The 23,611-nt window shown below is 50.2% G+C and overlaps 2 protein-coding genes across 2 annotated transcripts in view; both read left to right on the forward strand.

The window, feature by feature from the left end:
* The window catches only part of LOC120951141 (autophagy-related protein 16-1), a 248,691-nt gene that overhangs the window by 215,454 nt on the left and 9,626 nt on the right, over nucleotides 1–23,611 (forward strand). The gene's annotated exons all lie outside the window — the stretch shown is intronic.
* On the forward strand, nucleotides 1,616–3,211 carry LOC120951143 (alpha-amylase 1-like). The gene has a single exon (XM_040369688.2). The coding sequence runs from the start codon at nucleotides 1,693–1,695 to the stop codon at nucleotides 3,181–3,183; it is 1,491 nt and encodes a 496-aa protein (XP_040225622.2). The 5' UTR covers nucleotides 1,616–1,692; the 3' UTR covers nucleotides 3,184–3,211.

Consider the following 23,611-nt stretch of genomic DNA (forward strand, 5'->3'; position numbering starts at 1 on the left):
ATGATGGTAAGCGTAGCGATGTGTTATTACCGATTGGTCGATAAGCATCAACCGCTTCCGAACTGGGCGCATCCGTTCAATGGGAATGTATGTTGCACCGCACAAAGCAGCATTTAATTTTCGGGCTCACGGGCTCATCATTGTTGCCACCGTTGTGCACAGATTGGTTTGGGTTATCAAACAACGTTCATGATGAAGCATTTATCTTTGTGTGTGACTGGGGGAAAAAGATCCAACATTTGCTCATCGGTGAGGATCGCAAAACGTGAGGAAACTGGTGGTTACTGTTGTTTTCATTTACTTTTGCCACACCTCGGTACCGTTTTAGCTCGATTGTACTTTTGGCGGAGTGTGACAGATACATTAAAGGCGTGATAAGAATAAAACATGGGCTTTGAAGCGCTAACTGCAATCAAATGTCTTTTTTTGACAGTTTTATTCTGAAAATGTGCAAAGAATTCACAATGGCGTATGTACAATCAAGGCTCATTATGATGGGAGCAATTATTTATAACGGTTGTGAAATCTTTTATCAAATTCATTGCCTGGCACCTCTTGGGGTTTTGTAAGTTTTGGATGAAAAGGGCCAATTCGAAGGAGTTGAAGGGCCATTTTTGTTGCATAAAATGATAAAATAACATACTCTTTTGTTAATGTTTTTCTTGAGAAACATTAGAGTTGCCACAAATCGGCAAAAATATCGAGTGAATGAATTATGGAATCTATTATAGGTGCAGATTGTTCTCTTACATACAAAAACTGATTATTGATTGTGGTTAAATGTAGGGCCTACGGCTGTATATTGAAAACCACGTTGAAATTGTGTTGTGTTCAATTTCTCCACCAGTATATTTACTACTGAGTCTACTCTACCATCTGCAATAAACATCCTTTTACAGAGGTTCAAATTAAAAAAACTAGTACGTTCACGTTCATGAAAACGTATCGTCAAGCCTAAGTCTAGTTCAAATCATTCAAATTTCTCTACTAGCGCTGCTGATTGTAAATACATCCAAGACAGATTACAAAATGTTGTGCAAACGAGCCGAATGGACTTAGCTCTTAACCTGGGATATGTTTTTTACGCTTGTGGGAACATACTTACGATGGGGCTTAATTTACGAAACATTCAATACATCAAGCATCAACTAGAATACTCTCACATTATGCCTGAACGCTGCCTTAACTTCCAGAACGGTCAAAGTGCGTCTGCCTCACGCCATCAATAGTAAAATTGACACTAATCGTCTCGAATCCCGTATTGTTCCGTGCTCTTATCTTTCATTGATGGGTGGGATTTGTTTTATCATGTCGGTAAACCCCACATGGTGGCTGTATCACTACCAACTGCCACCGGTTTTTGATTTTGGCTAATCGCTCCATCGCTTATCGCAGCTTCAAAAATGGTGGGATTTTTTACCCCATTCAGTCAATGGTGTGAGAAATCGGGTTTTGCTAGAAGAATCCGAACGGACACAACGCCACAAACAAAATCAGTTAATCGAAATTTAATCCACCTTCCCGCTATCTTATCTTATCACCGGCGATAACGTACTGGGGCACGTTTTCCTGGGGGACCATTGGATGGGAGAGTGAACAAGTATTTATAGCACCGGCACTGGCCGGCTAGCGTAAACAATCGAAAACAATTTTACAACTGCTGCTGCTGTTTGCTGTGTGTCTTGTAGCGTCATGCGTGCTGCCGTAGTGCTGCTAGCGGCGTGTGCCACCCTAGCGGCGGCCCAGTTCAACACCCACCAGTGGGCCGACCGCAGCGGCATCGTGCATCTGTTCGAGTGGAAATGGGACGACATTGCGGCGGAGTGCGAGAACTTCCTGGCGCCGCGCGGTTACGCCGGCGTGCAGGTGTCGCCGCCGACCGAGAACGCCGTCATCGGCGGTAACTTCCGGCGCCCCTGGTGGGAACGGTATCAGCCGATGTCCTACCGGCTGGAGACGCGGTCCGGCTCGGAGGCCCAGTTCGCGAGCATGGTGCGCCGGTGCAACGATGTCGGCGTGCGCATCTACGTCGATCTGGTCATCAACCATATGGCGGATCTGGTGGGCGGTGGCGGTACGGCGGGCAGCACGGCCAACCGGCCGAACTTCTCCTTCCCGGGCGTGCCGTTCAGCGTGACGGACTTCAATCCGCCCTGCATCATCACGAACTACAACGATCCGATCATGGTGCGCAACTGCCAGCTGGTGAGCCTGCCCGACCTGAACCAGGGCGTGCCGTGGGTGCGCGACAAGATCGTCGAGCTGATGAACCACCTGATCGGGCTGGGTGTGGCCGGGTTCCGGGTCGACGCGGTCAAGCACATGTGGCCCGGCGATCTGCAGGCCATCTACAGCCGGATGGCCAATCTGCCAACGTCGCACGGCTTCCCGCCGAACGCACGGCCCTTCCTGACGCAGGAGGTGATCGATCTGGGCGGCGAGGCGGTGACGCGCGACGAGTACACGCACCTCGGCACCATCACCGAGTTCCGCCATTCGGCCGAGATTGGGCGCGTGTTCCGGGGACGCAACCCGTTCCGGCACCTGACGAACTGGGGCACCGGCTGGGGCTTCCTGCCGTCCCATCTCGCACTCGTGTTCATTGACAACCACGACAACCAGCGCGGCCACGGTGGCGGTGGCTCGGACGTGCTGACGTACAAGGTGCCGCGCAACTACAAGATGGCGACCGCGTTCATGCTGGCCCATCCGTTCGGCATCGTGCGCGTGATGAGCTCGTTTTCGTTCAGCGACTCGGAGCAGGGGCCGCCGCAGGACGCGAACGGCAACCTGCTGTCGCCGACCTTCAATCCGGACAACTCGTGCGGCACGGGCTGGGTGTGCGAGCACCGGTGGCGCCAGATCTACAACATGATCGGGTTCCGGAATGCCGTCGCCGGCACGCAGATCAACGACTGGTGGGACAACGGCAACTACCAGATGGCGTTCTGCCGCGGGGCCCGCGGCTTCATCGCGTTCAATCTCGAGTCGTTCGATCTGAACCAGAGCCTGCAGACGTGCCTGCCGGCCGGCACGTACTGCGATGTGATTTCGGGCGACCTGGTCAACGGTGCGTGCACGGGCAACACCATCACGGTCGGTGGGGACGGACGGGCGCAGATTGTGCTACCCGCCAACGCGTACGACGGTGTGCTGGCCATTCACATCAACTCGCGCGTCTGAGTCAGGGAGAGGTTTGTGTAGAGTTTATGAATAAAATTAATCGAAATGCTTTACTCGCTTAGCTTAACATGCAAACATGGGTTCGTTTTCGGTGTGGAATTGATAGTCGAAACACTGTGTTGGGGTAGAAGCGACGAACCCCTCAGCTCATGCAACAAATGCTGTAGCTCAAGGATGGAGGGCAATTCTTACTGCCAGTCACAACTTTCCATACTGCTCCAAACACTTTCCGGTGGTTGCTTTCTCGACCTTATCAAAGGGCTCTTCTGTGGCACGGTCGTGACACTGCTCTCCTCACCACCCGTTCGTAAACACTCCGTAACAGGCTTCATTTGTCGCTGACTGACACCTCTTACTGACACATTTTCGGTAAATTGTCAAGTCCTACTTTGCTCCGCGCGACTAATAATAGAGATGTTTGCCCCTTTTCCGAAGTAATAAAAACCCTTCAAACCCATCGCTTCTATATCCGTTCGCGTGCGCCGACCAGGATGACAGCTTGGAAACACTTTCCAGCAACATTGCGTTTCTTGAGGGCAGGAAGGCATCGAAGTTTAGTGCAACAAACAAATCCATTTGTTGGGCTGCTATGGTGAAGTTTGCCGACATTGCCCCGTCCCGGATAGTCACGCACATAGCTCAATTTTGGCCGGGTGCCCGCCTTATCATCAAAAACAGCTCTCCCCCCCCCCCCCCCCCTCGCTACCGATAGGCTATAATCACCCGAGGGCCCACGAACGCCCGACTGACAGTAGTAAAGGCGTGCGTTTATCGGATCACACAGCACACGCTGTACGCTAAATTCCGGTATCAATCACTTGGTCCGCACGCCCGCTCCAATGATTGATATGGTGTGCAATTGGCGTGCTGAGTAGTGTTGGATGATCGCACCATCCCGCTCCCACCAGAGCTGGCCGCAGTCACCGACGACTGCAGTCACACAACGTGTTGCAACCAACACGCGATGCTTTCACCCGCGTCCTAACGCGCCCGGTGTGTTGATTTAATCTTCGAACTTTCCGCCCCGGGACGCGATGACCCAGTGCACTGCGCTATCTTGCGGTGCGCTTGGAAGGAAATCCAATCACACCCGCACATTGGTGGTGTGTTGCTGTGGCAGCCACACGGTTTCACACTGTTTTTTTTTTCTCTTCTTCATTTCGGCTTTAGTTCGGCCGCGCAACTGCAAACGGTCACGATCGCCCGCTACCTCGACGGTGCGTGCGCTCGACAAAAGGGTCAACAAAAGCATTTGAATCGAATGGGAAAGAAGGATTGAGCAGGGGAAGAGGATCGCGCACAAAAACTGGCTTGGCTTTCTCTCCTTTCTTCACTTCACATCCTCCCCCCAACAGCTCCACCACAGTCACAGTTTCACCAAACACCGCCGATCGGAGCGTGTTGATAAATATCATTATCGAATTAAATAAAAATCATTTCCAGATCGCCCCAGTGCCGCCGTTGCCGGGCAAAACGATCAACGCCCGATAAAATGGATCTTTCGCGGCCATCATCAAACTGTTCGTCCATCATCATCATCAGCGCCAGCCGCCGTCATCCATACGTAGTACCGCCAATCGGCGATCGGTGGAAAGTGAAATGGCGTGCAGTGTCGGAAAACAAACCCGCCAACAAACAATAAGCGGCCGCCCGGAAGAAACCATCATGAGAGGGGGGGAAGTAGTGGCTCCGTGCGTATGAAATCTCATTCATTGTTTTCTAACACCCCCTCTCACACACAAGCGCGCGCGCCCGATCTGCCCAATTGTTGTTGGGTTGGCGAGGATGACTCCAATGGTCCGGAAGAGCCCTTTATCCATCCGATCAAAGCGCTCCGTTTGAGATGGAGTGGAGGGCGTTGGGGGCGAAGGGAAGAGGAGGAAGGGGGGTAATTGTTGGTCCATTGTGCCCATGCGCTGATTGATGCGCTATTTTTTGTGTATTTCGCGATCCCACCAATTTCAATGGCCTAGGTGTGTGTTCGGTTAGCGCCACAAAAAAAGCAGCAGCAGCAGCATCAACACAGAACAACTTCACACCCCATGGATGGAAAGAAGCAAAAAGGCATCAGCCCAGGATGGAAAGAAGCGTCTTCTTGGCCGTCCAATTATTGCGCGGGTTCGACTTTCGCTTTCGCCGGCGTAGGTTTTGGGCAGCAATGCGAGGGAAGAGACGAACCGGCCATTGAACGAAGCTGATTGGAGGTAAACAGTGGCTCCGTGTTTACTTCACTTTGGAGAAAACGGTTTACGGCACTTTGTTTTTACGGACTCTCCAAACGTTTGCCTAATAAGGTGTATTAAATTACAAAATTTTGCATTACCGGGCGGCACTTTTCCCTGCCACACGGGGCAGAAGCACCTTACGGGAAACTGCACGACCCAAACAACTGTAAACTGTTTTTCACCTTGTTTTCGTGCCCCAACCGCTCCGCCCAGTGTTGTATATGTACGTGCAGTTCTAATTCGATACGTTCCACAAATTTGAATGCTTCTGGAATCTTGCACCCCGGCCCTTCTCCAGTGATTCTCCCCGCGCGGAAATTGGAGCACTGTCCCGATCGCATGCCTATTTCCCAAAGCACACAAGTAAAGGGTTTCGCCGAGCCTGGTGGCAAGCAACAAACCAGATTCCGAATCCAGAACGACGGTGGTAACCCAAACCAAAGCACACACACACACGACACCACCCGCACAATACCCCCGCGCGGGGGCGGACTGATTGGAATTTATGCTACTTAACAGTACTCCGGTTTTAATCGATCGTTCGGGATCACCCTACTACCGCATCTACCTCCACATGAGGCCTCCGATGTGCCGTATGCGAAACGTTTTGTGAGTAGCCGGGGCTGCAAAGCATTCGGATAGCAGGTTTTTTTGTGTGCTGTAGCTCGCTGTTGTTTCCTTCCCTCTATTTCTATTTCGGTATGTAGCTACACTCCAAGCACCTTCCGCTCCTGAATAGCTCTGAGTCCACTGAGGGTGGACGCTTTCCGGTTTGTGGTGTGATTGTGCTATTTATTGGTGTTTTATTTCGCGAACATTTCCAGTTTCGGACACCTTCACCGTCTCCCCGGGGGCACGCTGGACAAAGCCCAGTAAGCCAAGCAGGATCCCCATTAGACTACCTTGAGGAAAGGAAACAGACACGATCAGGTTCGATCGTGCGATTTATGGCGATGGTTCGCGGATTTTTTTTTTCTTTCTATTATTACCTTCTCCGGCCTCTACACACTTGAGCTCCGGTGAAGTGGTTTGTAAATTAGTGGGTTTATTAAGTGGTTTGATGGTTTTGTGTTCGATGCGCCAAGGAATGCCGACCGTCGACGGTGCGCTTGTAAGCGGGGAAGCAGATTTGCTGCTCCGAAAGGGAGCCTTCATTCCCCTTTCTGAAGGAGCACAAACCATAACGAACGGACAGTGGAGGCAATGGAAGTCTGGTCTACATTAGCTCGCTGGATCCCCCGCGGCAGGATGAAAATGATCGGCCGTTCTCAATCCCATAGCTTATAGCATGTACCGAGCGAAACCGGCTCAGTTTCGAGGCTCCTGATGCACCGACGGCTCAACAAGCTAATGCAACCAAAGGGGTTTCACTTTTTCCCCGTACCTGCGTTGAAATCCTGGGTTCAAGTGTCATGTTAATGACGGTGGAACAAGCGGTACACACGACGCACCGCCGAGAGTTTAGTGCGGGTTCGTCTCCTGTCTTTGATCTTTCCGCGTTGCTCCGTCAGCGTTCTGTCAGCGACGTATAACAGCAGGTAACGATAGATCAAACGGTGGTGTCTAAAGGGAAAACTCATAATTTAAATCAAAAACTTTAAATACTCATACACGACCGGGTGCTCAAACCACTCAGCCAGCAGCACCCACCAAAACATCAGGAACGTCACTGGTGTGTCACGGCGGGAACATGCAGTAAGGTTGGAGGTAAACGAAACCAGCTGCCAACCAACCATTGCTTTGCGCCGACGGGCATTAGATTCCCGTTAATTAGAAGTCCGCAGCGTGGGGAGCGTCTTTTTTTCGAGGGACGGATGTCATCGACCATAATAAGCCTGAATGACATCAGAACAAAGTTTGGAATTTGTTCTTGTTTAGGTTCGCTTCCTTTTCACCCAGCGTTCTTCGCCTCATTGCCCTTCAGAACAATCTTTTTTCCTTCCTTTTAAGGCACTGTTTCGAACCGATTTCTTTTCCAAATCCCTTCTCGAATTCACAGCCTCCCCCGCCACCCCCCCCCCCCCCCCCCAAACACTCCATTTATCTTCTCAACGGTAGCCCGATTTCAAGCTCCCGTAGCGTCCGATAGTGTTGCGCGAAAGTGCACTAATTATGTGTATACGCTTATTAGCCATTGTTTGTCCCTAATTGCATTGCACAATTGTGGACCGTGCGCGCGCGAGCGCTTCCATTTGTTCGTGGGTGGGATGAAAGGACCGGGCTCTGCCCAATACCCAACATGCCTTGGTCCACGGCACGGTGGTGTCCACGCCGGGTCCCACGCGTGGGCTTCGATGGGCAAACTATTTTTTACCATATACGGCGCGCGTACGATCCGGTAGGATAATTTTATTTAATTAATTGCTTATAGATTACTTCGGCCGGGCGGCTCGCTCACCTTTCCTGTGACCGCCAGTTGTGACCGCCCATTCGATCGATTGGTTTTATGCCCTCGCATTTGGTTCGCCATTTCTCGATGCTTTCGTACATTCAAATTGCTTGGACCGAGGCTTGTGGGAACGGCCTGACAACTCCGAAAGGGCAGCATCTTCTAGTGCCAGCCAGCAGAGAAGCAGCCAGCTGAATGGTGGGAGAACAGTGTGTCACCGTGCATTATTTCGACTCTCTCCTTCGCTCTCCCATTCCCAATTCCGTCCAACAATGCACAGTTATGTGTGCGTCCATAAATAGTAAGGTCGCACAATTCCGAACGACATAAAATTGTTGACCAATTATCGATCACATGATTTCCGTTGTTTTTCGTTTCGTTCTCGGTAGCACCAACGCTACTCCCGGCTATCGTACAGCTACCGTACTTGCCTTTCTTTTCTGCGTGACTTCATCCTTCTTGATTTGCTTCTTTTCCTGCCTGCATGCGCCACGATTCTCGTCGATCCAAAAGATTCTTCCCAACCAGCGCGCAAGAACGAATGATTGCTGCTGCTGCCTTGATTAGGGCAGCCAGGGCTGCTTCGTCTAGCTGGAAAAGGGCCTTCTAATTGGATAGTTCGCCATCCGTGCCAGTATCGTCGTCGTCATCATCGTCATGCCCTTCCACCGTCATCAGCATCATCAGCATCTTCATATTTCGATCGTGCGGCTGAACAGCGGCGCCTCCCGCTGAATCACACGGGCGACGGGCGTGACGTGTCTTACTTACCCCTCGCGCGGCCGCTCGCAAACACTCACCGGGAGCCGATTATGGTCGGCCTGGCGCTATGCTCTTATCGCAGCACACTCATCAGCATCGGAAGAATATTTCCACCTCTAATTACGCGCGCTTTCTATCTCTCTCCCAGCCATCTTGGGAGAGAAAGAAAGGGAAGAACGCGCCCACCAGTTCGGGGTGCGAAGTATGCAAAACCGTTCGATTCGTATACGAATTCAGCCACGAATCTGGGAAACCCGTGCGGGGAGATGTTATTGCGTCAAGAAGCACACATAGTGCAAATACACATTTCACCCATTTTGCACGGTGTAGTTGTAGATTCTCTCTCTCTCTCTCTCTCTCTCTCTCTCTCTCTCTCTTTCTCTCTCTCTCTCTCCCTCTCTCTCTATCTATCTCTCTATCGGGCTCCATCTCTCTACATCGCAAACGGTCGCTACTTCATTTTGGTTATGCTATCCTTCGCAATGCTGGAAGTAGGGGACTAAATAGAAGGTGTTTGAAACACGAAACACACTAATCGCCACCCTTCCACGCTTACTGGGCCCTTCTCCTGAGGAGGACTACAGCAACACTCTCCACAACATGGTGAGGCGCTACTGCTCCTACTGCTTCCTTCTATGCTATCGACCACGCGATCAAGTGTGAGTCGTTCACGCGAGCGAAATTCCCCAAACGACAGATCGAGGCCGAAGATCGCTATCGCTTAATCATAGACATTCCGCGATGCAGCGACCATAGACCGGAGGTGGATGTGGGATGGCCGTACCGAGTGGAGTGGAGTATCCGCTTGAGCGTAACTGAACCGTAAGGTGTACTGTATCATCCTCTTGCGGGTTCCTTGGTGGGTGAGATATTATTGTAGGTTTCAATTGTCCAAAAAATACCCAAAATTATTTGAAGTCTGCTTCTTCCAAAAGCCAGCTTTCTACGCAATTTTAGAGGGCGTAAGAGAGAGAGAGATCGTAGAGGAAGCATTACCTGCTGGAATTTTCATTCCAAACGTTTGTCTGCAATACTGTGATTAGATGAAGACAAGTATGGAGTTTTCAAGTCTAGGCTTTTGGCCGAGGTCGCAGCTTCGATTTGCCCCCAAACGCTGCCCCGTGATGAAGGTACGCAAAGTGGAGCAGCAGCAGCAGCAGCAGCGATCCGGTAGGGCATGCGATTCCGCAACTTCCAGGTCAGCGCATTAACAAACACAGGCAGACACGGTAATCGCTCATCGGCAGGTCATCGCAGGTCCCGGTGCGACATGGCCACCAGCCGCTTCGGGGGTTGCTCGCAAAAGGGCCACACATCGCGAGCTCCCTGCACATCAGCATCGTCGTCGTGTGTCGTCGAGCAGCCCACGCGCGCCAAGCAGGGGAAAGGGAAAACATGCGGCTAGGCTCGCAGTCTACCGGGCTGAGAGATGCTTTTCGAAGTACCGCACACGTTAGGCTCATCCCACACAGTACACCGAAACCTCGTACCCGTAGTTCTTCCTCGCTGTGTTGACATACAAAGTAACTTCTCAATGCTCATCTGCCAACCAACCGCCATGTTAGAAAACATTTCCATTTCCCTCCGCACGCTTCGATGGATGAAAAATGCACCTGTCACCGGGCCTGCCGCAGGGAAGGAGAAGTATCGCATCTTGGCGTGGCTCTAGCTAACACCCCAAACCCAGCTAACGGTCCCGAACACCCTGACGATGATTAATGTGCCCCTCCCGCCCGGTTAGTATCGGTGAAGGTCGCGCTGCATCCACCGGCGAAGGTGTCACGGTGTCGTCCAATCGTACTCCGCAAATCTTGATTGACGTTCCGGTTGCCGGGGTTTGGTTGGTGCAAAAACGTGCCATGGTTTGCGGTGCCCATTTGGCTTTTCGGCCGTTTTGGCACGAGCGGCGCATGATTTACGGGTGATCTTGATTTTGTGAGGGGGGGGCCCGGTTGGCCTAATTGAGCGGCTCATCTTGCGCGGCCCGTTAATGGGGTAGAGTGCTTTCCCTTTTTTTGCCCTTAGAGCACGTCCCTAGAACGGCTAGAAGATGGAACAGTCATCACCGGCCGACCACCTATCGCTTACCTTTGATCTTCGCTTCGGTGCTGGTGACGATCAAACGGTACGGCACGAACGGTCGTCGGTGGTCGCCATCCACATCCCGTCTGATGATGGCCATCAGGTGTAATGGAATCGCTATCGCTTTCCAGGTCACCCACATTCGGTCGCCCTGCCGGTGCTTGGCTGCAATATCCGACCCGGCGTCACCCGCGTGAAGGTTGTTGGGTCGCGCCGAGCTTTATAGTAAAACGGCAGCAAGCTCGATCGGAACCCGTTTGTCTCGTTTGTCGGTGAAGTGCCCTCCCCAGTTTCTCATGGTCCGGAATATCAACGATTGACCCCGCTGGGATTCAATTCTCGCTGACCGTCCTCGAAACTTTTCACTCCAGGTTGTAAAGTGTACGCGATGAACCTTTCATCCTTCCTGATGCCGCGTACGTAAGGCCACGACGTGGTCGTTGTGGGCGTACGAGGTCAAACGTTTCATTGTTTCCAAACGTTCCACATCCTCGGGCACACATCCTGCGCCATCGAATTGAGTACCATTAGCCGGTGTCGGAGCGCATCACCTCGCAGGAATGCGATCTAATAATAGTCCGCGGTCTCAGGCACGGAAATTCAAAGCAGAGCCTCGTGCTCGAAGCTCACAAAAGCCCAACCTAAGGCAGCATGCGTGTGTGCTTCTGTGTTTGTATGTGTGTGTGTATGTGTTTGTGTGATAATTATTAAAAATAGAGCACTGCAAATGAGGTGTTCAAGTTCAAGCCCAGAGAACCCACATTCATCCCGGCTCTCGTAGATGAAGGTCGACGCGAAGACGTATTACCATCTCGGCACGAACCGATTCCCTCCACCGTGGCAAAGCTTTTGCTTGTGCAAATTATGACTAAAACATATAGCCCGGAGTGCCTCCCGGCACCAAAACCGAACCGGAAACGCACTCCTGTGTGGCACTAAACCACAGCAACTTATGCACGAATGCCTATCTAATTGATGTTGTGTAACTTATGAATATGGCCCCGCACGCTGCTACGCTGCTAAGGCCACAATGGGAAACGGCTAAGCAGCAGCATCCGGCTGCTCGTTGCTCGCGTTCGGCCGGTGTGCCCGTCCCAAGGCTTACTAGCGGCGAAAGACCCGCCGCAAACGCCTCCGTAGGCGTTGCTCGATATATACCATCCTCCCCCATTAATGTTCCGATTCACACGCGATTATGAGCTCTGCCGGCACATTACGTAGTCTGCGCCACAGGGAACTACGGGAAAGGCTGATTAAGCGTGTTTGTTCGACAGTTCGCTGGCTGCGTACAATTCAATTAGCAATATTGAAGCACTGCACATCCCGTCCTGTGCTGTGTTGTGCTCTAGTTTGCATCGTTTGTTCGGCGAACGAGCGGCATTTTTATGCAAAAACATACTTTTATGCGGAGGAACAGTCGTGCAAACAATCGTGCTAAACAGTGTGACTGATCAACGCTGACCCAGTTGATGTGCTGTTGCTGTTGAGTGGGGGGTTTGGGAAAATGTTACCACACTTATTCCTGTTGATAAACTGTTTCACTGCCAAGCAAATAACACACGACACCATCGACCACTACACCTAAAAAAAAAGGTGGATGACAAAAATCCGTGGCCCAGATGGTATGCGCGCGCGTTAGGCGAACCGTTTAATGTCCATTTTCACAGCCGTATCACACCGTTGGCGCATCACTGTGACCTGTACCCGCTGCCAATTGCGTACTTTCTTCACGTACACTCAGCTTGATGTATCGATTGACTTTTCCCTGCCCAGCGCCCACGTCCCAAGGGGGGGGCATGAGTGTGCAACGCGGCGTGGAACGGGCAGCAGGGAAAGCGAACTTGTTGTTCGTGTGCATCGTGTGCAACTGCTGCTGCTGCTGCTGCTGCTGCTGTGTCGCCTGTCGCACATCGGAATGGCCACATTCCAATCAGTGCTATCTTCATCCCGGCATCTACAGTCAGCTAACCAGCCAGCCACAACAACAGCACCCGGCACCCATCGATCGTTCGCTGGCGCGGGAAACTCGGGAAGTTAACTGGTCCCGTCGCGACCAGAAGCGTCATCCATCAGCGTGTAGCCAACGGGCGTGCGTGGCTACGACAAACCACGGTGACGCACATCCGAGTCTCCCAGAGGGAGAGGTGGAAGAAGTGGGTGAGGGGTGGGGGGGGGAGGACATAATCAATTGCTCATATTCCTGCGCCCGACAGACGATTATTCCATGAGAAATGTCGCCATTTCCCGCAGTGACACAAACCGTGTGGTTCCTTTTTCTGACCCTTTTTTCATTCGGATCACTGTGTGTTTCTGTGTGTGTGTGTGTGAGGGACTGCAAAACGGTTGCCCTCTGTGTGCGCATCTTCATCGTGTTTCTTTTTTGGCTTGTTGTTTGATTTTTTTTTTCCACCCCTATCTTCAAATTGTAAAGCTTGCGAGCAACTTGAGAGCCGAAGGAAAAGTACAACTCGCAATACAGGGGCAGGTAAATGAAGATGAAAATGCGCACAGCGGAGAAAAAGAGACCCGAAAGAAACGCTCAGCGCGCAGCCCGCACCGGCACCACCGGGGGGAGCTGGTGAAATGGTGGACGCCAGCAAAAAGGAAGAGCGCGGCGCATCGCTTGACAGGTGACTTTATGTAAATTTTGACCCTCTTCAGGCTACCACGAGCGTCGTGGCACCGTTTTCCCGTGCGATTCCTTACCGGGGTCGTTTTTTCGCGATACCGTCCTTCCCGCTCCTGCCGCTGCTCACAGCCGCCAGCCGATGGTCGGAGAGGAAAACTCGGCAATTGTGAACCCGTCCCCCCTTCTCCAGCAAAAAAAAAGCTCATCATGAAACGCAAACCAGAACTGTTGCAGTCTGCTAGTTTCCTTTTTGGAGACATTTCGATTTGGACGCAGCAATGCAAAAGCAAAAGCAGGTGGGTGGAAGCAGGTGGGTGCACATATTAATTCGCCTAACAAAATGGCCCGCTAACAACTGGCGGCTGGGGTGACCGCAAAACTCGGTGGCACTCTGTCGCTGGCGTCCGGAAATGGAAATGAATCGTGCGGGTGGTTGTTGTTGTGGGAGCTAAATCGATTGACATTCACTCGAACACAGACGCTGGCCGATTGCATTTCGCGGATGCATCTTCCATTTTTCCGTGAGGCTGCTGCCGGAATGGGGCCCCACTCGGGCGACATTCCGGCATTGTCATTTTGGGGAGGGTGCAAAGATTCGGCCGATGATATTATCTTACGCTCTGCGGTCGATCCATCTCCTCGCTATCGCTTAACCTATGTATTCCAATAGCAAGAAAGATACTGAGAGAGAGAGAGAGAGAAAGAGCGAACGAGCCAAGTACCACACCGGGAATGGGAAATAAATATTCAATTTGATTTTATTGACTTACTTCGATTCGAATCTTGGTCAGAAGGTTGCCACCAACCCCCACTACATAGCGCCAATTCCACCGACTCATTCGCATGACAGTAGCAGACCCAAATGGAGGACAGCTTGGAGTTGGACGGAAAGTTTAGTTCCTCTCGTTTTTTTTTTGTTTGCTTTTTTTTGAGTTGCTGCTGATGTCCCGAGAAAAAATATAAACCGTACACACACACACGACACACACATTGCTCGGGGGAAGCGCACTCTGCTGGTGAATTTGCAGTTTTGTGACCAATATGGGCAATCGTAAAATCATTGCCGATCATCAAGCTGATCATCTCGCCCTAGCAGTCGCCCTAGAGACGCCGATTGACTGCCCTCCCGGTGGAGGGGGGGGGGCAATCGGAAGTGAGTGTGTACTTTTTTTTGCTTTTTGGGCCCTTTCTAGTATGAGCGCTAGTACCGCCAACGGCCAACAGCAGCAGACGTGCCGAGAAGCCCAATGAGGTTCGTCGTTCGTTCGTTAGACCGCATCGTTTGGTGATCTTTACTTGCAAAGGCGAAAATTGTAGGAAAAATCCATAAACTGGCCAACTCCACACTCACACACACACACAATGTGCCGGGGAGTACTGGTGGCCGCACAGACGAGTCGAATTAGAGCAATCTTTCACATGACTGATGGATGGAATTTACCTCCTCCAGCCGTTGGAGGTAAAAATGGGTCAGTAGCAGATATGCATCGGAACCCGGTACCGAACCGGCATCGAGGAGCGGGTAGGGGGGAGGGGGTTGGGAATATGGGCACATGGGAAGACAGTCAGGCACAAACCAATGCGCCTCGGTGTGGTACCCCTTCGGTGGATGATGATGATGATGGGGTGTTACCGAGCGCATTGTCATTTCGAGATTAAAAGAGCAGTCAGAGCCCGTCTTTCCACGGCTGGAATGTGTGTGTGTGTGTGTGTGTGTGTTTTTTTTTCTTCTAGAGCCCATGAAAAGGGTTAGGATTGGTGTAGTTTGGTTTGTGTAATCTTCTTATTGGGGTTTTGTACTGGTCCTCTAACGGCAAGCGTTGGCGGTATTTCTATGGCAGCTTTTCCCCCCTCTATTATTGGTTAATTATTGGGCTGAGTAATAAGTTCATAGCGGATGCTGACGTTTGACGTTTGGATACATAATCGACGTCTATAGGGCAATGTTCATTTGGATTAAAAGAGGGTTTTTAAGTATTATTTCCTTGGAGTATAGTAAATAGACCATACTAAAATGAGAATAGCCTTTCCGACTGTTTCGTCATGCATCCTTTGAAGCCTGATTAGTTATTCCTGATGAAAATAACTTGTTTAGATTATATTAGAACATAAGACATTATTTCATGGACATGAACATAGGAAATGCTGGGGGGAGAGATCTCTTCTCTTTTACATAGATCTCTTCTAGGTCGACCCATAAACGTTCACGGTAAGGGTCCACACCACAAGAACGCATGCGATTGAAGATATATTCGAAAGAATTCTTCATGTGTAGCGATCCCTAGCATTTAGGAGGATCAACGTGTAAACCATACGAATAGTACATCCCTTACAAAAGAGCAGACCCTCAACAACTCCCTCAACAACCTGCGAAAAGGTCGAGATATAGGAAAATAACTACGTCGAATTTTAGATAGTGACGTCCTAATGATCTGCTCGATTGATGTTCCAGGTTTTACAACTTCTGACATCATTGTAGTTGAATTGTTGACAAACATGAGCGTACCAACTCATTCCACATTGCTGAAATACATTGATGTTTGTGCATACTTTGCTCGAAGTCTAAAAACTATGATTGAAAAATGTCATCAAAAATGACATAAATGCGACGAGTTGTGTCCCAGAATGCTTAAGGGAGATTACTATGCAAATGCTGACTTACAATTTACACAAACCACGCTGCCACCCATCAACACAGAATTCAGATGCAATTCAGAGAAGGTTCGCGTGCCAACATTCCGTATGACAAATGAAACACCTCCCCCCCCCTCCCCCCCTAGCCGAAAGAGAATGTTTGTTCGCCTTTTACGATCTACACCTCCAACACACACCGGACCAACAGTGTGCATCTTGGACAAACAAACCCCTAAAATAAAATATCCCATTAAACCCACACCGTAAATTTACCTGAGCAAAACCAGGGCTCCTCGCCAAGTTGCTAGTGGCGATCTTCCGGGCGATCATTCATCCCGACGGTGGCATATGTCACACAAAAGCCCGCACAAGCACGTCCAATAAATATTGGAGCAATGGTTCGTGCTGTTGTCCACCGCACACCCCACCACGGTGCACAATAATGTCCGGAATTTTCGCCCAGGCACAACGGGTGCTCCTGGAAAAAAGCATGGCAGTACCATTTCGCTCCACTTCCAATTAGCCTGCAAACTCTGCAACAAAGCACCGGCCACCGGCGTGCGCGATCTTCCGCGCTTCACGTGCGCAACCATTGCGCCGAGCTACGGTGGGCGGTCAAGTATGTGGGTGATTTGTTGTGTGTGTGTGTGTTTATAGGAGGTTTGTTTTTCGGATTCACTGTACCAAATGAGGGTCCCAATAGAGTGACAGCAAAGAAACACTGTCCCCACGTCGCTGTGGTCGATGTAAACTTGCACTGATGACTTAATGTGGCCGCGAGCAAATTGACGTTTGATGCTCGCTGTCTGACTCTCTCTCTCTCTCTCTCTCTCTCTCTCTCTCGGTGCAATGCCGCACCACCAGGATGGATGGATGTCAAGTAGTTTCCATGGGGGGAGGCAAGAGCTCAATCCATCTCTTGCTAAGGGATGTCCTTATACAGCATATGCTTGCAGAACAAGCAGCAGCGATCGATTGTCAAACGGCTTTTTCGCGCACGGGCTTCTTCTGAAATGTCGTGTTGCCAACTGTTTCGCCCCCAAAACGAGGAAGTCTGATGAGCTATAAAGACTGAAGGCTGAGAAGAGAAGTGTGTGTGTGTGTGTGTGTTTCCTTTCACTGGGTGCATTGTGGGTTCGTCGCACTATTAGCACCGATGTGGATGGGCTTTGCCGGAATTCTTCCACCCTGGCTGCCGTAACCCAGTTCTAACTGTTTCTGCTCTCCGGGGTTTTGGATTGATGTTCCCGGCGTCTGGCAGAAGGAGTCTCACCTCAAAACGTAAAGTACACCACCGGTATCGCCATCGATCAAACGGCTGTGACAGGCTGTGTACGGTTGGCCGCTTTCGAGGTAAGCAAAACGAACCGAAACCCAAATTGCCTCGGCCTTCGAGTGAGCCAACCCGTAGGGAGCCGAGCGAAACGAGCCGACGAAAACTGTCGCCAAACTGTCGACAGGTGCGCTCCAATTCAATGCAATTGATCGAAAACTCTGATCCCAGCGCAGGGCTCGAGAGCGGACACACTACACCCAACGGTTCCCTCCCAGCGGTCTTGTCGCGCACAAACACCGCGTGGCAAATGTGACGTGCCGGGTGCGGTTTATGTTTATTAAAACTGAAAAGAACTGAAGCAGCCTGTGGGGGGGGGGGAGGAGAACACTATTTTAATGAGGTTCCACCCGTGTTGCACCCTTCGTTCCTCGCACTCGCGGGCTTTTGGTGAAATTGTACTACCGCACACCACCCACAACACCGGGAACAACATCATCCCCGCTAATGGAAGGCAAGGCACAGGAACGGAAAAGTGGAAGGGATTTGGCATGGAACCCTAGCAACCAACCGTTGGGGCAGCACCGTTGGTGGGGTGCATATCGGCATGTTTGAATCGGGCCAGTTCTCTTATGCCGGCGAGATGACAGCTTTGATCCCGGTGTCACCCCTGTTGTGGCAGGTGGGCAGGTCAGGCGGGGATGCAGATGCGGTAGTACACGGAAGCCGAGATGCCAGCCACCCAGCAGCAGTTGCAACATTGTTGCCGAATAGATCGGAGCGGCATCTAAGGGAGGGAGGGGGGGGGGGGGAATCCAAGGGCACGGAGGGGATCCATTGAATAATCGGCCCGTGTTTTAAATGCAACCAAATGCGCAAGCGTTTCTAGTTTTAGCCTCGCACCGCAGTGTCTTTGTTTGCGTGTTCCGGGAAGATGGTGCGAATCTGTAAAACCCGTGCATAGATGCAGCATTAGGTTGCTGGAAAAGTTTTGTGCTAGTGGCTCGCAAACGTATTATTGTGGAGCACATTAACAATGTAACTGAAAAGTAATCTTCAAAAACAATTCGATGTTATTTGAAAGTTTTCTATCTCATTGTGTACATAAACAATTGAGCCTGGTGTTCCACCATCATGTCTTTTTGATGCATCTGGCAATTATTTTTCCACCCTAAACCGTAACTTGTGTACCCGTAATCACGCAAAGGGTGATCCGTCCCAAATGAAGTCAAACTGGACTGTCCACACTTCTTTTTCTATTGCTGGTGTTCTTGAAGAATCATCTGCAGATTATCAGTAATTCTTGGTAACAACATCTTTACAAACAGTGTCACAAAGATTTAGCTAGAAAATGTTGTTCAAAGATCAAAAATAAGAATCATAAAAAGTTCTTGATTCAATACTGAATAATTTGACGATTGAACATGACGATTAACTATGCTTTTGTATGGAGTTTAACATTTAGTGTATGACATTACTTTAATAGAATTAGATCTAAATATACTACAAGCTTCAAGCATTTTCATCGTGAACAAAACTGTCATTTAATAATATAGCTCGGTGGTCAAATAGATTGACTGGCACAGGGTGAAAGCTTCAATTTTCTAATTTAATTAGTCACTCTTAGAATAGAGAAGCTTTCCCTTGTCAATTTGATTGCGTGTAATTAACAAATATTAAAATAAAGTTCTATCACGATGATATGGATTACAAAATGGATGGAAAAGATAATTAATTATAAGACATAAAAACGATCTTATTGTACTTAGTAAAGAATAAGCTAACTTTCTAAATTGTATCCCAACATTTCCCGCTGGAACACCCTTTACTTCACCGCTGCTAGCGGTGCCCAAGATAAGCGACAGCAAAATGTGACGCATAATTATTTTCTATGCAAATTTTACAGATCTCTACACCTCCACCCCCCTCCGATCGATAGCGGCCCATCGCACGCATCCCCAACTAGGAAAGATTAGTCCGACTGCTGCTGCAAAACTGCACCATAATACGCGTGTGTGCTGTGTGCAACCTATCTCTTTTATGTCTCCCAGCTGCACTTTTCCGTGCACTTTTACGACGATGGCTTAACTGGGCAACACGCACCAGCAGCCCCGATCAGCAAAGATACGAATCGAATGGTTAGGGGAGTTTTTTTGTTTGTTTGTGTACGCTTTGCAAAGGTTTCCCGCTTGGCCTCACTAATTCAAAGGGATCGCGAGTGCGCGCTCATCGATTGAAACGGGCAGGAGATCGTTTCTGGCGCGCCCGGATCGGCAAACCATTTAGTACAAACCAACCCGCAGCGCACTGGTCAAGCTCAATCGATGGGGTGGCGTGTCCTAATGGAAGAGTGTTGTTCGATTTGGTACGATCGGACCGAAATTGAGCAACACGCTGCTGCTCCATCGTGCTCACACGTACACGCGCGCCTCCTTTGGTGTCGTTTACTCGCCCTGCACCGAACGCCCCGCGGGTGCAATTAAGTAAGATGCAATAAAAATTCAAATGCAAACCACAAAAAGCTGGATGCTATGTTGTTCGTTTTTGCGGCCCGCGCTGCGGTAATGAACGCGCTACCCCAGAAGCCCCGGACAACCGTCGAAGTGTCGATAAGTTAAAAGCATTCAACAGTTTTATCGCGACACACGCGCGTGGGCGGTAGTTCCGATATGGGGACGGATCTTTTTTTTTTTTTGCTACAGATCCATCCCTTCGCCGGACGGAAGGTGGCGATTTGCTGGTGTTTTTGTTTGCTCTTCTGTGACGGTATACCGTGGGTGGCAATGTCGTTGATGCTGCCTCCGGTGCAAAGATCCTCGCTCGTATCGCCTTAAGCCTGCTGCGTAAGCCGCTTTCACCGCAGCGGCCATACGCGATTGCACCCGCGAACGCGACAAAACACGGTCCCCCGCGATACCGGGGAACCGATTCGCAATGTCGTGGTGCTCGATCGGTTTCTAGGTGGCCACCATAAGCGATACTTCTTTCATTTGTCATTCGATTGGTTCGATTCTCGAAGCTACAACCATTTGTGAGATAATTCTATCCTTTCCAGGTGGTGTGCGCTACTGGTGCGACCTGGATACCTTGGGTTCGCTGTCGCTGTCCCCAGCCTACGATGTGCGAGATCGGTTTTTCATTAAGCCTTCCCCATTCGGGGCCCATAAATACGGCGGTGGTGCTTAAGTGCAAATGGAGTAATCCTAGCGGCCCGTAGCGTACTGTCGCGGCAAATTCACTGCTGGTTCGGTTCGTTACTTATGTGGTCATGTGTGAGAGCTCGCGTAAACAATCGCGTTCATGTCGGACAAATCAGGAGCGGTTAGAAGGGGCACTGCTTGTTAGGTGGTCTCCGCCGTGATGGTTCTTTGATGAGGTTTTGGTTGCAGGATTGGCGTGCGCAACGATCGTGCGCGATCGGGAAATCATAAAGCGGGCCATAAATTTACATTAAAGCGGGCCAATGTGTAGTAGTACCGGTACCGGGGGACTACTTCTGCCACCTCTGAGATACATGTCACAGGCTGTGATGGTTGAATGGATTTAATTCATTTTTTTATAATGCTTATATGGATTGCTCAATCTTACGAATATGAAATGCTTCTCTAGAGACCTTTGGATACCTTCATGATTTAATATTAGGGAAAGAAATAAATCAATTATCAAATAAGTGAGAAAAGGCTTTATAACGCGTATTCCAACGCATAGTGCCACAATTCCAACACTTTTACTTCCATCATTCGTTCAATGTATACAGAGAATGATTGCATTTTGTATGATACAGAGTTTTCCAAGCGATTTCATAATTTTGGGACAGTTTCTTGATTTTTTTTTTTAAGGGAAGTGAGCTTTACATTAAGCCGAAGTGGTCGACTCTGTTGCTTCTCTTATGGACAGGCTCATCTAGAATCCAATAGGAATTATCTAATGTGTCGATATTAATGACCAAAAACGGTGCAAAATCCTCAAGATATTCATTTAAAGCTGTCTTTTTATTATTATCTGTGTTTTATAATCATACTAGTATGTTTCGTTCGAAAAAAGTAGTAAATTTAAGCATTTAAAGCCACTGATTGGCTTAATCCCATTGGTTTATGGCTAATCTCCTCCATTACTCATACCAATCAGAAACGGTTACATATGCTTCCACACGTACAAGTTCGTAGAGTGTGCCTGTGCGTATCGAACCTGTTAGAAGTAACGCACATTCCGTTCCGTCACAATTAGTATTGGGTGGTTTTGATTTTAATTAAATATCATACATATTGCCTGCTGTTTAAAACGATGTGTTGGGATGATGGCACCTATCCCTCGAAACTCTCTCTCTCTCTCTCTCTCTCTCTCTCTCTCTCTCTCTCTCTCTCTCTCTCTCTCTCTGATGAGTTGTAGCGGTAGCGCGCTTTATTTAGGAATAGAATTTTTGCCACACCCCTGACAAAAGTGACAGCTGATTGGTATACGCTCACGGAGCACGTAACCGTGCCACACACCGAACCGTCGGACAAAGCTCATCAGCGCAATATGCAGCACGAACCTAGCGGGTGGCAAATGAGCTTTACTCCACGGCACCAGCATACCTGACCGAGGCGAAACAAGCAGCATTCTACTTCACCTAACGCATCATGGCATGGTGTGCGCTGCAGCGCCGGATTTTACGCGAACCGAATCGTGTGCACGTCAGCGCACTCAAAAAATAAACGTGCGCCAGCTTCCGTAATGCAAACTGCGAACGCGCGCGCGCGCAGAAGAATTAATAATGCAAAATACGCCACCGCACAGACGTGCCACCGGTCCTGTGCCACTGCAAGCGGACAAGCGTGTAGAACAAGCCATGTGTTTGCCGCTTGCCGGAGGCCCACACGGGATCGTGAACCCGCGAACGCGCGAATAAAACGCGCCGAACATCCGCAAATATGCCCAACTGAGGAAAAAGACCGATATGGTGCGGGAGGGGCGAGGGGGATAAAATGTATGAGTGATGGAAATTATCATGACCCTTCTGGATGCAGCCCGTTCTGCTGCTGCTGCTGCAATACGCGGCCCGGTACGTGATTGGAAATGACAAAGGCTTGCCGGTCGCGTCCCTCTGCAGCTCCAGTTCTGACACATTCGTTGCGGACGGGCCAGCAAAAAGGTATCCGCCGTCCCTGCTCCGAATGCGACTGTCCGGAAGTGTGGTGGTGGGGCCGAGATGGGTGAATTAGTTTTCCACGGGCGTACGGGCCGGATAGGGATTTAGCTTACGGGACTTTCGAGCGGTGAATGATCAAATGGTGCAGTTTGCCGTGTGCTGGAGGAACGATTTTTGAATTCAATCTCCTTCGAGTCGGTGGATTCATTATTTGTTTGTATACAGTCTGCTGTAGTAGTGAGTGTAGTGGAACCGGGTAAATTAGCTGCATGTGCAATGCTGCTGAAACCACCGCCATGTAGAAAGCCGACTGCAACACATCGCCAGCATTTGAAGAACGCCACGCCACCGCGCGCTCCTGGTCCTTAATCTCGCGGCTCTTGGGCTCCATGTTGTGGGCTCCATGTACACCATCAATTAGCCCGGGACCGGGAGCGACCACTGCTCGGTCACTCGATCGATTCGCTGTGCGCTTCTAGCACAGGCCAAAACCCTTCACACGCGCACGCAAAGGACCGGCAGCGGCTAGCAAAGCGGACGGGCAAACAGGCGACGAACCTGGTGGCTAGCGCCACAACTTGTTTGGTCGATCAATTTATGATGGTGAAGTAATTTTTCAATTACACCATAATCCACTGCCCTCCCCCCTCCCTCCCTCTGCCTCTCCGTCAGTGTAACGGTCGGGATAACATCCCCAGCGCGTTATCATGCGTTATTTATAATGCTCACCCCGGCGGTACGGTCGGGATGCACCATCCTTCCCTTTTGGCGGGGGAGCCTTATGATTGGAGTTTTAAATAATGCCTCGTACGTACCTGCCGCGCGTACGCGAGGTTAACTCTATTGGCAATAAAATAATTTACCATTAACGCCCTCATCCCCTACCTGCTTTTGCCGCAGCCTTTATGGTGCGTTGTGCGATGATCGCGATTGCATAAACCTGCAATCGATCGGTTCAACACACGCAGCACAAAAACCGACGTCGGTGGTGGTTTGTCAAAATTTATTAGATGCACTTACGGTGATCGTTGCTGCCGCTGCTGCTTCTGCTGCTGTTCCACAAACCTTTCCCCTTCAAAGCTCTTGTCAGCGATTTGCCCTACACTACTCTCCGGGCCGCACTCTGCGGTTTGGTGTGATCGTCGTTCATTCTTTCCGCCGAGTCGGACATGTCCCTAGGGGCAATAAAACAACGCGCAGCACCGTTCTGGCAGTCATTCTCGGGGAAGAATCCCCCTTTTTTGCAGCAGCAGCAGCAGCGAACGCCCGTTCCTTCGGCTCCTTTGGTGATGAAAATTTTTTA

This window comes from Anopheles coluzzii, chromosome 2, assembly GCF_943734685.1.
Source record: "Anopheles coluzzii chromosome 2, AcolN3, whole genome shotgun sequence".
NCBI lineage: Eukaryota > Metazoa > Arthropoda > Insecta > Diptera > Culicidae > Anopheles > Anopheles coluzzii.